At 42.3% G+C, this 15392-nt stretch overlaps 1 protein-coding gene and 1 pseudogene across 3 annotated transcripts; both read right to left on the reverse strand.

Annotated features, from left to right (window-relative positions):
- Positions 1 to 58: 58 nt before the first annotated feature.
- On the reverse strand, positions 59 to 5172 carry nle1 (notchless homolog 1 (Drosophila)). 3 transcript variants are annotated; one of them, XM_019253134.2, is made up of 13 exons: positions 4962 to 5172; positions 4227 to 4367; positions 3485 to 3705; positions 3270 to 3349; positions 3091 to 3167; positions 2901 to 2998; positions 2147 to 2339; positions 1868 to 2003; positions 1732 to 1778; positions 1446 to 1648; positions 1132 to 1291; positions 965 to 1035; positions 59 to 878 (listed from the first exon to the last, which is right to left on the reverse strand). In XM_019253134.2, the coding sequence occupies exons 2-13, from the start codon at positions 4362 to 4364 to the stop codon at positions 866 to 868; spliced, it is 1437 nt and encodes a 478-aa protein (XP_019108679.2). In that variant the 5' UTR covers positions 4365 to 4367; positions 4962 to 5172; the 3' UTR covers positions 59 to 865. The 3 variants fall into 3 exon arrangements, with proteins under 3 accessions (XP_019108679.2, XP_019108680.2, XP_027129497.1); XM_019253135.2 differs by lacking the exon at positions 4962 to 5172 and adding an exon at positions 4825 to 4931; XM_027273696.1 differs by lacking the exon at positions 4962 to 5172 and adding an exon at positions 4488 to 4716.
- Positions 5173 to 9367: 4195 nt separating this feature from the next.
- The window catches only part of LOC113744364 (septin-7-like), a 10136-nt pseudogene continuing 4111 nt past the window's right edge, over positions 9368 to 15392 (reverse strand).

Here is a 15392-nt window from a genome sequence, read left to right on the forward strand (position 1 = left end):
AGTAATTGGAAGGGGAGTAAGTAAATGTGGCATGTAAATAACAATAATCAGTCAAATCCATTTTTCATGGTTTTACTTGACAGGGTAAAGTTGTGCTGTAAATATTTATTATTCATATTAAATATTCACAAAGCCGGTTGTACAGAGAAAATACAAACACTGTTTTTTTCCCCCCTCGCTGGGATGAGAATCAGAGAGTTCAGAGCCGCTGACAGTTGGCTTTATCAAAGCTCTGCTGATCGCAGGACAGAGGAGATTAAAGGCTGAAGGAGCAATGTGAGCGCGCTCGACACCAACATCACAGTAGATGCTATTAGCGCTCCCACCTGTCGCCTCCCCCGTCCACCTGTCGCCTACAGTAATTAGTCCATCCAGTGAGGATTAAGGTGAAGGAGGAGACACACTTTATGTATGCTGGTTAAATCCTGTTCATCTCCTTTCATTTCTTTAGAATAGATTCTGTAGCATTATGTATTCAGTTTTAAATACATATCCAGCCATGGCATGATAATAAGGCTTTAAACTGAAGGTGTACAAAGCAATGTGTACATGAGTGGAATATCTTTTATATTCAAATCTGGGATGCTGACACTGACAATATATTTTACAGTGTAGGGTATAAACGCCACCATTTTACATTTCAACTCAGTTAAACACCTTTACAGTGTTCAACCTTTAATATTCCAATATGGCTTTCAAACCTGGAGAGGGCATATGCATCATGGCTGGACCAGAGTTCCTTGACACAATGCCATTGTTACCAGACTGGGGGCGTACAGTCTAGCCACCCTTGCTGCACGTCAGGCTTCTTGATGAAATCTGTCTGTTGAGGTGAGGGTGAGGTAAGAGGGCAACAGAGGTGTGGCTATCTTCTCCATCTGGAAATACAACACAAGGTCATGGGGTCAGCTTTATGGAAACACCGTTCCAACAGAAGAGATAAAAGATGGCTCCTCTCACTCACATTCTCAGACATTTGTCTTTCCCGCCACTGGCCACTCTTTGTCCGTCGGGACTCCAGTCCACTGCATAAACCTACACATGCAAGAAACAAAGCAATTAGACAAAAAAAATGTATATTAATCAATATACAACTATGAGAAAGCGCGACTTTCCCTTCCCTTCCCTCACCTCATCAGCGTGGCCTGGTAAGTCCATGTTAAGCTTCCCGGTCTTGATGTCCCAAACTTTAAGAGTGCTGTCGCTGCTGCCACTGACCAGCAGCCTGCTGTCTGCCGACCACGCCACTTGATACACGGATGCCACATGACCACGCAGGGACATTAAGTACCTTTGAGTGAGTGGACAAGCAGACAGAGACATAACTACAGTGATGCACACAAACCTTTGGCCTACAGCACCATTGTGTGGACAACAACGATATTACACACTCACTCCTGATCTACTAGACGAGATGAGCACTGTTGCTATGAAAATTTTCTTACTTTCCAGTCTTTCCATCCCAGATTTTAATGGACTTATCAAATGAGGCAGAGGCGAGGAGCCTGGTGTCTGGGGAAAAGAGCACTTCGTTGACGAGGGCGCTGTGGCCGGTCATCCTGGCCAGGGGCTTCTTGTCTTCCGCGGGATTCCACAGGAATAAGGTGAAATCATCCGAGCCAGACACCAAGCGCTCTGGAGCTGAACCCTGCGGCACGAGAACAGGAGTGGGTGAACTGATACAAGGGATGTGTAGACTTGAACAAATCAGAACAAAGAAACAGAGCTTACTCTAACTTTGTGATATCTCTGCAAAGCTTTCTCCTTCAGCTCTTCCACTGTGGGAAATACAAAGAGCTTGTTACATGGAAACATCCAGAAAAAAAATAGAAAGGCACCCTAGAGGAAACAAATCAATGCTCCTTACATGATCCAGTGAGGTCTTGGGGGTTAATAGTAGCAGTTGCGGGTTCAAAAGCTCCGGTGCGCAGGACATAGTCTGTGCTGAGAGCCAGGGTGTTCACCCAGTGGGCGTGACCCTGCAGAGTCCTGCACTGGACACCCTGCAGCCACAAATACAGATGACCACTCAATATGTCATACTCTCATTCTGTCTGTAGATATTTGAATTTCAAGTTTTTCAACCACACACACACACACACACACACACACACACACACACACACACACACACACACACACTTACATCTTTGGCTCTCCAGACTTTGACTGTTCTGTCCTGGGAGGAAGTGTAAAGAAGTCCATCTCCTCCCCACTTCACACAAGTGACTGACTGAGTGTGTCCAGTCAGGATCTTCTCACAGCGTCCCAACACGGTGTCCCAAACACGTATTGAGCCGTCCTTTGAGCTACTGGCCAAGTACCGACACTCTGGGTTACTGACAGGTGGAGAAGAAACCGTAAATCAGGACAGAAGTAAATAATAGATTCAGAACATTCTACACTGTTCACTCCTCTGTCCTGCTGTTATTACAGACACGTCTGAACCAACCACAAGATCTTCTGTCCAACTGGTGACATTTGACCTGCGACCTCTGTCGACAAGCCTGAAGCATTACATTTTTTTGAGTGAGGTTGTTTGCATTACTGCAAATGTCAACATGTTTTGAGTGAGATTTTCTTAGTTCTGAAAAGAACTCCGACGTTACTTTAAGTGCACTGTTCAATCACTGTAACATTTTGTACTAAAAGGGAATGATGGAGGTTTTGCACTGACTTGAGCACACAGGTGTTATATGACATGACGACTAACAATGGCTCTTTACCCTCTGAGACCCTGAAAATGATGCAGCTACATGGACATGTTATCATTCATGCACGTGTTTTGTCCCAATGTGACAAAATCTTTTGTGAAACAGGCCAACAGTATAACTATTAAATACACTTAATGACAAGTAAAACACATGTTCAATTTACAGAAATGAGACTCGAGCACTCACAGATGGAGCGGTTCCCAGCAGAGCCAAGTGATCCACTTGGTGTGTCCTGTCAAAGTCTTCCCCATCTGTGTACCTGTCACTGGATCCCACAGACAGATCTACACGGACAGAACCACACAAGATAAATACATCACGTTTATGGACGACATTGTAAAAATACAGATCAGACATGTGTGTGTGTGAAGCTTACCTGACTGTTCTTGCACCCTGAAGCCAGCTTCTTGCCATCAGATGACCAGGCGATGCTCAGCACCCAGTGTGTGTGTCCTGAAATGAAGCAGAATACAGCTCAGTGGTGTCAAAAAACTGTTGAGTAGTTCTCTGTGCCTTGATGGAAGCTCATGCTGCACTACTGAAGTGACTTTATACCTCTGGCAGTGTGATGAGGTGTCTCAGTTGTCAAGTCCCAAAAACGCACTGTGGTATCACCTGAACCGCTGGCAAGGTATCTGAAACAAACCCAGCAGGATGTCTTCAGAACAAAATCTACAGTTTCACCACTTGAATACTGGTTGTGTCTCAGGGACGCTTCAGAGCACAAAAACATATACAACACAAAAATCGGTTGCTGTCCAGTTACTCACTTGCCAGTGGGGCTAAAAGCAGTTGAGATGACGGCCTCTGTGTGTCCCTGAAGTGTGCTGGTGCAGCGGGCCACAGCTCGAACCCTGAACACAGCCTGAGGCTGGTACACCACTGGAAGGACTTGCTCTGTCTCTACACCAAGAGCATTCACACACAACCCCAGACTGGACACGACCTCAGCCTCTCCATGCACGAAAAACGCCAGTGGCACCGGCTCATCCTACAGAGGATAATGACACAAAACACACAATATGTGAGCCTAACTGGACCTTTGTGTGGTGTGTGAGGTCTTTGAGAGATGATACAAATGACAACAGTGACAAAGGTGCTTCACTTTAGCAGTGAAAAAAATATGACTGTACATGTGCTACAATGGCAGTGTCACAGACACACACATTATTATTTTAAAGTGAATACTGTTTATGTGGACAAAGCCTGAAATGTCTTCATGTCTATATGACACTCAGTCCAGCTTAAAGGTCCAGTGTGTAAGATTTAGGAGTACGTATTGGTACGAATGGAATACAATATTCATGTGTGTTTTCATTAGTGTATAATCACCAAAAAATATGAACTGTTGCTTTTTATGCAAGTTTTTCTTACATGCTCAGAAGAAGAGGGTGATGCGTGGGAGAGTATTCATTTGTTTGCGATCTGTGAATTCATTGTCAGATGCCACTGAATCTGACACAGTGGCCCTTTAAAATTGGACATTTATGTTACATAACGCCAAGCTGGTACCTTCTGTAGCAGTGCATTGCAGACGAGCTGCAATTTATCTGGCGTGATGTCCAGAGGAACATCAAAAGGTGAGCCCAGGACCTCCCCATCCTCGTCCTGAAACTGGATCAACAGTCGCTCCACGTCCTCAGTTGTCATCCTCTGTTTGGGTTTACATCCGAATCAGACAGAAATATATATTTACATAGATGGAGGTGTACAGTAAACACAAAGCAAAATATAATAATGTTTAACTTCCCTGCTCTAAATGATAAAACTTACTTCAGCTTAAAGAGACAGTCGCAGTGGATTCATCATGTTTTAAATGGATGCTGTAAATGCAGGTTTTCTTACTATGCTGATAAAGTTGAGTTGTCATTTCTTAACTTTATCAAGGAACATCACGGCTAACTAACCTACCTGACCAAACATCCATTATTTTAACTCACTGATGTCAATTTATAGATCAGGCAACACGTCGTACAGTCATGTCCAACATCATTGTTACAAAGACTTGGTCGTACAACCTGAAACGGACTTTAGCAGTTGACTTTTAGTTTAGCTTATCCTCTGCCAACCATAGCCTATGATGTCAACTAATGAAGCTAGCTCCGCTAACCTGCTGTTAGCCGACATTTTGGACCCAAATCATTTCAGCAGCGACAGCAGGAGGTCAGATAACCGTCACTTGTTAACCCGACTGAGTCCAGTTATTGTATGGCATTACATTTCCACGTACATGTGCTAAAACTTTACCTTTAGCGAGGTAGCGGTGTGTTAAAAGTCCCCACGTGTGTACCACCGAAGAGCCTCCAAAAGGAGAGATGACCAAGCTGTCATGTGAGTGAACGCGTTTGCGCAATGAATTGTGGGATATTGCTGCACTTTGAGTTTATCAGAGACGGTAAAGAAAAGAGACGCCGCGCTTAAGTCCCATTTCCTGTGTGTGTCTCGTGGGTTTAGTCGCGCTCCTGTAGTGTAGCCCAGTGGTCCCCAACCCCCGGGCCGCGGACCGGTACCGGTCCGTGGATAAATCAGTACCGGGCCGCACAAGAAGTAATTAGTTATTTACTCCATGATTTATGGAGGGGGGGGGGGGGACCGCAGGGGGTCCGCCAATTTTTGTCAAAATAATTGACAATTTTCACCAAAATAATTTGTGAGAATTAAAAAATGTAACAAAAATTATATTGAGTAAACTGCAAGCATTATTATGCAATAAAAAGCTACTTTTGATTATTTATAAATTATTCCATTATGCCTGATTTTTTTATTTCTTAACCCAGCATATAAATAGGTTAATAAGGTGAAATAAAAGGCAAATAAAGTAAATATAAAAGTTATTATAAGCCAGGCTTAAAATGTGACGTGTGGGGGTCTCTGTTGTGTTTGTCTCTGGTCTAAGGGGTCCTTGGGCTGAAAAAGGTTGACGACCCCTGTACAAAATAATTACTTCCTATGTCCTTTCCTAAACACTTTTTCTTGACCTCAATGTAAAATGTCATGAGGTCAAGGAGAGGCATGAAGGAGAATTCATAAGGAGTTAGAAGAAGACGACTGCACTTACACTAGGCTACGTTATTATGCGACAGCAGAAGTATTGAAATATTTGTGGTGAAACTACAAAGTTCAGAATATGGACTACAAAATGCACATCTTAGTTCCTCCTCCCTGTGCGTTCTTACCGTACAGTCAAAAAAATGTTTAGGCCAAAATGCAAGACTTGAAAATGTCCATCCATTTGAATTATATTGGTTTAATATAAATTAACTGATAAACTTAATGTGAAGCAAGTAATACGATTTATTTGATAGTACTAATAAACTCAATGTGCTTCCACTTAGTGTAGTAGTAGCCAGGTTTATGGATTCAATATTAATAAAGCTAATTTGTTTGTCAAAACCCAACAGTGAAAATGAATGCAGTCATTTAGAGTTTTTTGAGTATTTATTGAACCTTCTGGCAAATTAAAAAAAGAAAAGAAAGACAAGACAGATAAAAAAGTTATTAAATATAATATTGCCTATGAGTTTTAATTTGTAGCATTTTTGATATATCTGGTATTTTTGTGTAATTTATTTCTCATAGTTTAAAAACATACAAAACAACATTTTAACCCATTAAACTTTGAGTTTCCTAAAAAAAAAATAAAAAAAATACTTCCAAACATACAAAAGAACATTTTTCCATATTAAACAACAACGTCTTTGTTTGTTGTGTCCTATGTTAGTCTTAGTTCCTCGACTTCTGCACTTGTCTGGTCCATGCTTTCATCATCATCTTCCTCTAACTGCCCCATGTCATTCGAAATATCTTAATTTCTACTCTAAATATAAATAATTGTCAGATAAAGCTTTAATTACTTTACTTAGAGTCAGAACATTTTTATAATCATGTGATAAATAATTATAATAATAAAAATATAGAAAATTTAGACACCTTTTTTTATGCTGGTAACATGAAAACAAAGTATGTACACTGCATGTTATTGCCTTTTGCTCTTCCAGCATCAAACAAGAATTGCAAGAGTAAAACAGGAATGTTAGAAACCAAACTGAGATGATTTTGTTGTTTTTGTGTTTTTTTTATTTACAAAATTTACATTTAAACATTTCTGGACTTTCCAAAAATCATTGTCGCAGAAAGTTTTTGAGGTAGCTGATCAGGAGTTTCTCCACTTTGGTCAACTCTTCACTGCAAAGACAAAATAAAGAACAAGTGAACATTGATGACATGCTGTGTATGCTCAGATGAAGGTGAAGCTGCCTTCAGAGTGAAGAGAGAGAAAATATATATTTACCTTTTACATGACAGGAGGCAGACTCCTTGTTCCCCTCCCTCCTCCTTCTTGTCTCCTCCCCTGAAACAACATAAAAATAATTAATTAATTTCACATAATTTAGACAAATACAAATTATTGATCACTACATGAATGTTGAAATTCATAAAAACATTTGATATTTACCTTTTAAAAGAGAGAACTCCTTGTTGTCCTCCCACCTCCTCTTCCTCCTCCTCATCTTCTCCTCACTTCCTCCTCCTCTCCTCTCCTCTCCTCCAGAGTATTTTTTAACATTGCTGTCCTCTCTTCTCTTCTCTGCTGCTGGACGTCGGAGAGCTGCTGGCACTGCTGGACGTCGGAGAGCTGTTGGCACTGCTGGACGTCGGAGGACTGCTGGCGCTGCTGGTGCTGCCGGGCGTCGGAGGACTGCTGGCGCTGCTGGAGCTGCCGAGCGTCGGAGGGCTGCTGGGCGTCGGAGGGCTGCTGGGGCTGCTGACTCTGTTGAATGTCAGTGGACTCTTGCCTCTGGGATGCTTTTGTCTTATTAACATAAGATCCAGGGCAGGAGAAAAAAGTGTGGCCAGTAACGCCACATAAGCTGCAGACACTTTCAAAATTACAGTCCTTGGCTTTATGGCCTAGGTTCCCACATTTCCAACATTTAACCGTTGGACATTGTTTAACCTGGTGGTCGACTGAATGGCAAATAAAGCAAGTAATTGACTGACCAGGGTAGATAATTCTGCCATTGTAAGGGCCAAGAGAGATGGAATTGGGTATCTGGATGTAGTGACCTTTCGAGTCTTTGCGCATTTGGATTTTATACTTGCGCACGCCATACCAGATACCGAATCTATCCACTGGTTTAAAGGATTGAAGAATGTCACAGTATCGTTGCAGATAGAGTTCAACATCTTGATCAGGAACTCACAATGTCCAGAACTTCACAATGATGTTACAGGTGTCCACTTGAATGGAGGACTCGAAGGTCCAGTCCTTCCATTTTGGGTCCTTAAATCTAGTAGCCAAGACCTCAAGAAAACCTCTGAGGGGAGCTTCTTGCAGAAAGCATATTTCGAAGTCTCTACGGTTCGGCAAAGCAATAAAGGAATAGACGTTTTTTACATCTATCCACTGAGATAAATGGAGAAGATGTTCACCTACGTAGTCACGGCTAGGGGGGTCGTCGCTACCATTGTATTTGAGACGAACCCAATACTGTCCGAATCTTGCTGCGTAAGGTGCCGTTTTTTCACGGGAACTCATGTTTACCACCGGTTTTGCCTCTTCCACTCATTAGTCTTTTGCAAAACAAAATATGCTCCTTTATGTCCGAAACATCTTTGTAACGAACGAAGGCCAGGAGCTGCGCTTCTCCACTGACATCTGTCATTTCATCCAGCTGCAAAGCGAAATAACCAGCTTGTATTATTTTGTTCACGACTTGTCCCACAATGTCCAAAGACATTCGTCAATCCGACGGGCCACAGTGTTGTTTGACAGGGGACTTTCTTGAATGTCTCTGCGCCTTTTTGTCCATCATAATTTCAGCCATACGTGTCGCTGCAGGGAGAATTAATTCTTCAACAATTGGTGTTTTTTTTTTGATTGTGCCACAAGCAGTGATACGTTGTAAGACGCCTCCAGGGCTTTGTTCGACACACTTGTGGCTTTTATAATTGTGTTCTGACCTGCCTTGAATTCTGTCAGCTTTCGCTTGAAGTACTCTTCGGTTCTCCCTACTTTTGAAGGGTGCTTGGTGCTCTGATGTCTCTGCAGATGGGCTGGCTTCATTGCGCTGTTAGCCAACATTTCACCACAGAAAAAACACTGAGGTTGTGGTAGTTCCGAGACGTCGTAGACGTAAAACCATGAAAAATATATTTATCATTGTACAGCCTAGGTTTGATTTTGCCTCTTTTTTTCGTTTCTCTGCTGTCTCCTCCGATGTCCCCCTGGACCCCCGATGAGAGACTGGACGTTTTAACCCTTTATCCATCATGTAGCAGCCACCAGATATTTTTATATGCGTCATCCGTTGGAAACGGAGTTAACGAGTTCCAGCCGCAAAGTACCGTTTTATGATGAGCAGGATTGACATTGCTGAGAATATTTAGGCCTAGGCCGATCATCTTGGAAATTGTGGCCTATTAAATAATTACTTACACAGCAGACATTCTGTTGTCATATTACGATATTACGAGTTTTTGGATACAGTTTTGTAACGCCTTCTTCTTCAAAAAAAAAATCTCCCCATGCGCTGCGTACCCCCTGCAGTCCTCCGCGTACCCCTACCCGGTTGGGAAACACTGATCTATGTGGTCGTGATCGGCTGCCAGCAGTTGCGTTGTCGACGGCATCTCCGAACCCGGGGTATCGACTATTGTGAGCGGCGCTGGGGGCGCTGCTGGGCCTCCCAGTTTGCTCTCTCGTCCTCGAACACGCACCGCTTCTCCTCCAGCTCCTTGTGCTGAGCCTCCAGGTTCTTCTTCATCTGCTCGTGACGTTGCTCGAGCTCAGCTTCAGAGTCTTTGAGTTTCTGCACCTTCTCCTTGACTTTCATCTCAAACACTTGCTCCATCTTCTTCATCTTCATCACGTGCTCTCGCCGTTCCTCCTCCATCTGGGCCAGAGGACTCATTCCATCAACTGTGTCAAGTTTGGTGGACAGTTGGCCTTTGGCCCTGTTGTTATCTACTCCATTGTAGGTGACGGCGGCGAGCTTCCTGTAGCGGTAGTTTTCGTAGTGGACGTTGTTCGTCACGTCCTTCAGGTCCTGCATATGAGTCCTGATGAGCATGTCCCTGAGGATGGTGAAGTCGCAGTGATCGCTGTTTTCAACTTCTGCAACCCCCCAGCGGTATTGTCTACCTCGGACCCTCTTGCTGTTCACCTCAATGATGGTGTTGCTTCCTACTACAGTCAGCGGCAACTTGTCCTTGATCTTCTTCACCAGCCTGTTCTCTTCTTCGTCATCCGTCTCGGGGAACTAATAGATCTTGATTTTGTGCTCTTGGATTTCTTGCATGATCTGTTTTTTGAACTGCAGGCACTCCTCGGGTGAGGGTGTCTGCTTTGGCGATCAGTGGGATGACATTGACTTTCTCATGCAACCGCTTCATGAACTCGATGTCCAAGGGCTTCAGTCCATGTCCTGAGGGGGCGATGAAGTAGAGGCATCAGTGGATTTGGCTGTCGGGCATCTGTCGTCTGTTCACCCGGGATTCTGAGTTCAGGTAGTCTTCGAACTTGCTGTCTATGTCAGTGTTTCCCAACCTTTTTTGGCTTGAGTACCCCCTGAGCCTTCTTGTCACTTCAGGAGTACCTCTCACACATATATGCGTTGAAAATTCTCAAAAAAAATAGAGCATAACACAGCGGTTATAGATGAAAATCATTTTATTTAATCTTCTTAAACTGAACATAAACTTGTCAGGCTCTCTCGCCTTCTTTTTTAGCATCAACTTAATGCAACATAAGAATAAAGAATATGTTTTCTTGGAATAAAAATAATTGGCCAAAATAGCCTGAATACTAAATCAAAATAACCTTCAAAATACAGCAGGTAACATTTCTCTTTCTCTCTCTCTCTCTAACTGTAACATAATTTAACTAACATGTATTCATCACAAAACGGTGTGTGAGTGTCCTCCATTCTCCTTAAACAGGCATTTGTATTGTTAATATCTGAAACAAAACCTGTACCTGTACTGTAGTTGTCTGGTCTTTAGTGAGACACCTGAGCTTTCTTGTCTTTCATCAGCTTAGCTACATCTGGGGACAGAGTGGAAACAGCTGCTATCAGGCTGTTCTCCACATCCAGCCTGTTCCTTTTATTTGTTTTTATGTGTGTCAGAGCTGAGAATGTCACCTCACACATATATGTTGATCCAAAAGGTAAAAGCTCAACCAATGCATGTTTTCCCAATTCAGGATATTCCTTCTCCACATCACACCAAAACTCTGTCAATGTCTTTTCTTTGTGTGCCACCCTCAGGCCCCGGTCAGAAGAAACATCCAACAGCTGTTCCTGCAGCCTTGCAGGAAGCTTGTTGCTGCTCTCAGTTGTGGTGAATGGGTCTCTCACCCAATCCAGGCTTTCTGACTTTTTGTCAATATCTTGAAAGTACTGGTTAAAGTCTGTGCTGAGTTTGGACAGATGTTCTTCCACCAGTTTAATCACTGGAGCCCTGGTGACAGCAGAAGAGACAAGATGTGCATGAAGTAATGGGAAATGGCTCACATCACCCTCCTCACATTTCTTTTGCCACATCGTTTTGCCACATTGTTTTTTTGTGAACCCTTCCACTTTCTCGTACATCCGCAGGATGTGTGAATCCTTGCCCTGTAGTGAGAGGTTGAGCTCGTTGAGTTTGGTGAACACATCAGCGAGATATCCCAGGCGTGCCACCCAATTGTCATCCTCAAACACTGCAGCAAGAGGATGCAGCTGCTCTTTCAAAAACACACAACCTTCACCACGAAGTTCATACAGCCTCAGTAGCGTTTTTCCACGAGACAGCCAGCGGACGTCTGTGTGAAGCAGGAGTTGGTCGTGTTGTGCGCCGCTCTCGTGGCAAAGAGTTTCGAACAGTCTGTGATTCAGTGGCCGGGATTGGATGAAGTTTATGATTTTCACGGTGTCATCCATAACAGCACTAAGATCGGGACTCATTCTCTTACTAGCCAGCGCTTCCCGATGAATAATACAGTGCATCCATTTAATCTTGGGGTTTACTTTCTTCACTTGTCCTAACAGTCCTTTCACGCTCCCCGTCATTGCAGCTGCGCCATCAGTACAGATATGGTTGCATCGGTTCCACTGTATATCATGCTCTTTGAAAAAACTGTCTATAACCTGGAACATTTTTTCCCCGGTTGTCTTTCCTGGCAGTCTTTTGCAAAACAAAATATGCTCCTTTATGTCCGAAACATCTTTGTAACGAACGAAGGCCAGGAGCTGCGCTTCTCCACTGACATCTGTCATTTCATCCAGCTGCAAAGCGAAATAACCAGCTTGTATTATTTTGTTCACGACTTGTCCCACAATGTCCAAAGACATATCGTCAATCCGACGGGCCACAGTGTTGTTTGACAGGGGAACTTTCTTGAATGTCTCTGCAGCCTTTTTGTCCATCATAATTTCAGCCATACGTGTCGCTGCAGGGAGAATTAATTCTTCAACAATTGAGTGTTTTTTTTTGATTGTGCCACAAGCAGTGATACGGTGTAAGACGCCTCCAGGGCTTTGTTCGACACACTTGTGGCTTTTATAATTGTGTTCTGACCTGCCTTGAATTCTGTCAGCTTTCGCTTGAAGTACTCTTCGGTTCTCCCTACTTTTGAAGGGTGCTTGGTGCTCTGATGTCTCTGCAGATGGGCTGGCTTCATTGCGCTGTTAGCCAACATTTCACCACAGAAAAAACACTGAGGTTGTGGTAGTTCCGAAGACGTCGTAGACGTAAAACCATGAAAAATATATTTATCATTGTACAGCCTAGGTTTAGATTTTGCCTCTTTTTTTCGTTTCTCTGCTGTCTCCTCCGATGTCCCCCCTGGACCCAGATGAGAGACTGGACGTTTTAACCATTTATCCATCATGTAGCAGCCACCAGATATTTTTAATATGCGTCATCCGTTGGAAACGGAGGTAACGAGTTCCAGCCGCAAAAGTACCGTTTTATTGATGAGCAGGATATGACATTGCTGAGAATATTTAGGCCTAGGCCGATCATCTTGGAAATTGTAGGCCTATTAAATAAATTACTTACACAGCAGACATTCTGTTGTCATATTACGAATATTACGCGTTTTTGGACTACAGTTTTTGTAACGCCTTCTTCTTCTTCAAAAAAAAATCTCCCCATGCGCTGCGTACCCCCTGCAGTACCTCCGCGTACCCCTACCCCCGGTTGGGAAACACTGGTCTATGTGGTCGATGATCGGCTGCCAGCAGTTGCTGTTGTCGACGGCATCTCCGAACCCCGGGGTATCGACTATTGTGAGCGGCAGCTGGAAGGTGCCGTTTTTTCACGGGAACTCATGATTACCACCGGTTTTGCCTCTTCCACTCATTTTCAAGATACTTTCTAGAGTTACGACTCAGAGAAATTTATTACATTAAAAAGTTTTTTTTTTATCATTGCAGGTTTATTAAGTGACTTTGTACAATACAAATGAAAAATAAAATTAAAAATACAGAGATGGAGTACATAGGCTAAAGCAAATTGCGGTGTTGACTCTTCATTTCACACTGATCGTTTCCGCAGATCGATTGAAATATTGTTTTTTGTTTCTTTAAAACGTCCCGGATCACCGTTAAGATGTTCACTCCAATGTACAATATATTGCTGTGCATATGTTTGCACTGACTTGTTTGGTGAAAAATAAATAAATAAATATTTCAAAGCACATGTGTGTATCTGCAATATTTCTGTTGCATGTGAACAATCTGAAGAATTCTCTACAGTTTGAACTATGTTAGTATTTTGGCAAAGCATACTAAAGATGAGAGTGCTTTTCATATCTGCCCAACAGTGTGTAGTTGGTTAGAGAAAAATCTACGAATATGAATGAAGTGTGTGCCATCTGGTGCAAAAGTTTGATTTTGGTTGCAGTGCTTTCTGTGTGGATATATGAGGTGTTTTTGCAGTTTGGGTGTGTGGTTTGGTGAAATTGTATTTTGATAAAACCAGCCTAGTTTGCAAAATTGTGTTTAAGCAAATGGAAAAAACTGTAAATGGTGCTGAAAAAGATCAATTCATTAGTGCTACTAGGAAGCAGTCGTTAATTCATCATCATCAGCCATTGTTGTTGCGTTCACAAAAAGGTGAAGCTCATTTCCACAAGTGTGTGCAGTGGGAAGATGTCTGTCTTCATCATGAATAAATATTAATTTAGGAGTTGCTGCTCCCTGTCGCAAACGGCCAGGATGTGACCAGGGCTCAAAGTCTTCAGGAATGCCTCCTCCTCCTTGGTTAGAGTCCTGTTCCCATATGTGTCTCTCAGTTCTTTATCTAAAAAGAAGGGAAACCAGTGTTGCTTGGAGACTGAAAACTACTCAGTTTAAGAAAGACTAATGACTAATTTGAGTGCCTAGGATTACTGTATAGGTTTTTGGTGAAAAAAGCAATGGATTGAACACCTTTGGTTTGGACTTTCTGTAATGTTGACATTTTCCACAATATTGGCATAATGTAGAATATTGTCATGTTCCGCAATGTTGGCAAGTTCTAGCCTGTTTGCCGTTCTAGATGTTAGGAAGTTCCGAATGTGTATGTTATGGAATGTTGGTAAATTCTAGATGTTTGAGAGTTCCGGAAAGGAATTATGTTCGAATGTTGGCAAGTGTTAGAATATTGGTGAGTTTTAAATGTTGTCAAGTTCTAGAATGTGGATGTTCCGGAATGTTGTCAAGTTCTTAAAACGTTTGGACTTTCTGTAATGTTGACATTTTCCACAATCATTGGCATAATGTAAGAATATTGTCATGTTCCGGCAATGTTGGAAGTCTGCATGTTTGCCAGTTCTAGAATGTTAGGAAGTTCCGGATGTTGTCATGTTAGGGAATGTTGGCTAATTCTGAATGTTTGAGAGTTCCGGCAATGTTGGCTAGTGTTAGAATATTGGTGAGTTTTAGAATGTTGTCAAGTTCTAGAATAGTTGGATGTTCCAGAATGTTGTCAAGTTCTAAAACGTTTGGACTTTCTGTAATGTTGACATTTTCCACAATATTGGCATAATGTAGAATATTGTCATGTTCCGCAATGTTGGTAAGTCCTAGCATGTTTGCCAGTTCTAGAATGTTAGGAAGTTCCGGAATGTTGTCATGTTAGGGAATGTTGGTAATTCTAGAATGTTTGAGAGTTCCGGAATTTTGGCATTATGTTAGTTCCGAATGTGAGCAATGTTAGAATATTGGTGAGTTCTTAGAATGTTGTCAATTCTAGAATAGTTGGATGTTCCAGAATGTTGTTCAAGTTCTCAAACGTTTGGACTTTCTGTAATGTTGACATTTTCTACAATATTGGCATAATGTAAGAATTTGTCATGTTCCGCAATGTTGGTAAGTCCTAGCTGTTTGCCAGTTCTAGAATGTTAGGAGTTCCGAATTTGTCATGTTAGGGAATGTTGGCTAATTCTAGAATGTTTGAGTTCCGGAATTTGGCACATGTTAGTTCGATGTTGAGAATGTAGAATTGGTGAGTTCTAGATGTTGTCAATTCTAGAATTAGTTGGATGTTCCAGAATGTTGTCAAGTTCTAAAACGTTTGGACTTTCTTGTAATGTTGACATTTTCTACAATTTGGCATAAGTAGAATATTGTCATGTTCCGCAATGTTGTAAGTCCTAGCATGTTTGCCAGTTCTATGTTAGAAGTTCCGGAATGTTGTCATGTTAGGGAA

The sequence above is a fragment of the Larimichthys crocea genome, chromosome XXII (genome assembly GCF_000972845.2).
Source record: "Larimichthys crocea isolate SSNF chromosome XXII, L_crocea_2.0, whole genome shotgun sequence".
Lineage (NCBI taxonomy): Eukaryota > Metazoa > Chordata > Actinopteri > Sciaenidae > Larimichthys > Larimichthys crocea.

Coding starts and splice junctions, on each gene's coding strand:
- nle1 (XM_019253134.2), bottom strand. CDS start 4,364: ATGACAACTGAGGACGTGGAGCGACTGTTGATCCAGTTTCAGGACGAG. Junction 3,350..3,484: donor GCTTTTAGCCCCACTGGCAA/GTGAGTAACTGG, acceptor GGTTTGTTTCAG/ATACCTTGCCAGCGGTTCAG. Junction 2,999..3,090: donor CAGGGTGCAAGAACAGTCAG/GTAAGCTTCACA, acceptor CTGTCCGTGTAG/ATCTGTCTGTGGGATCCAGT.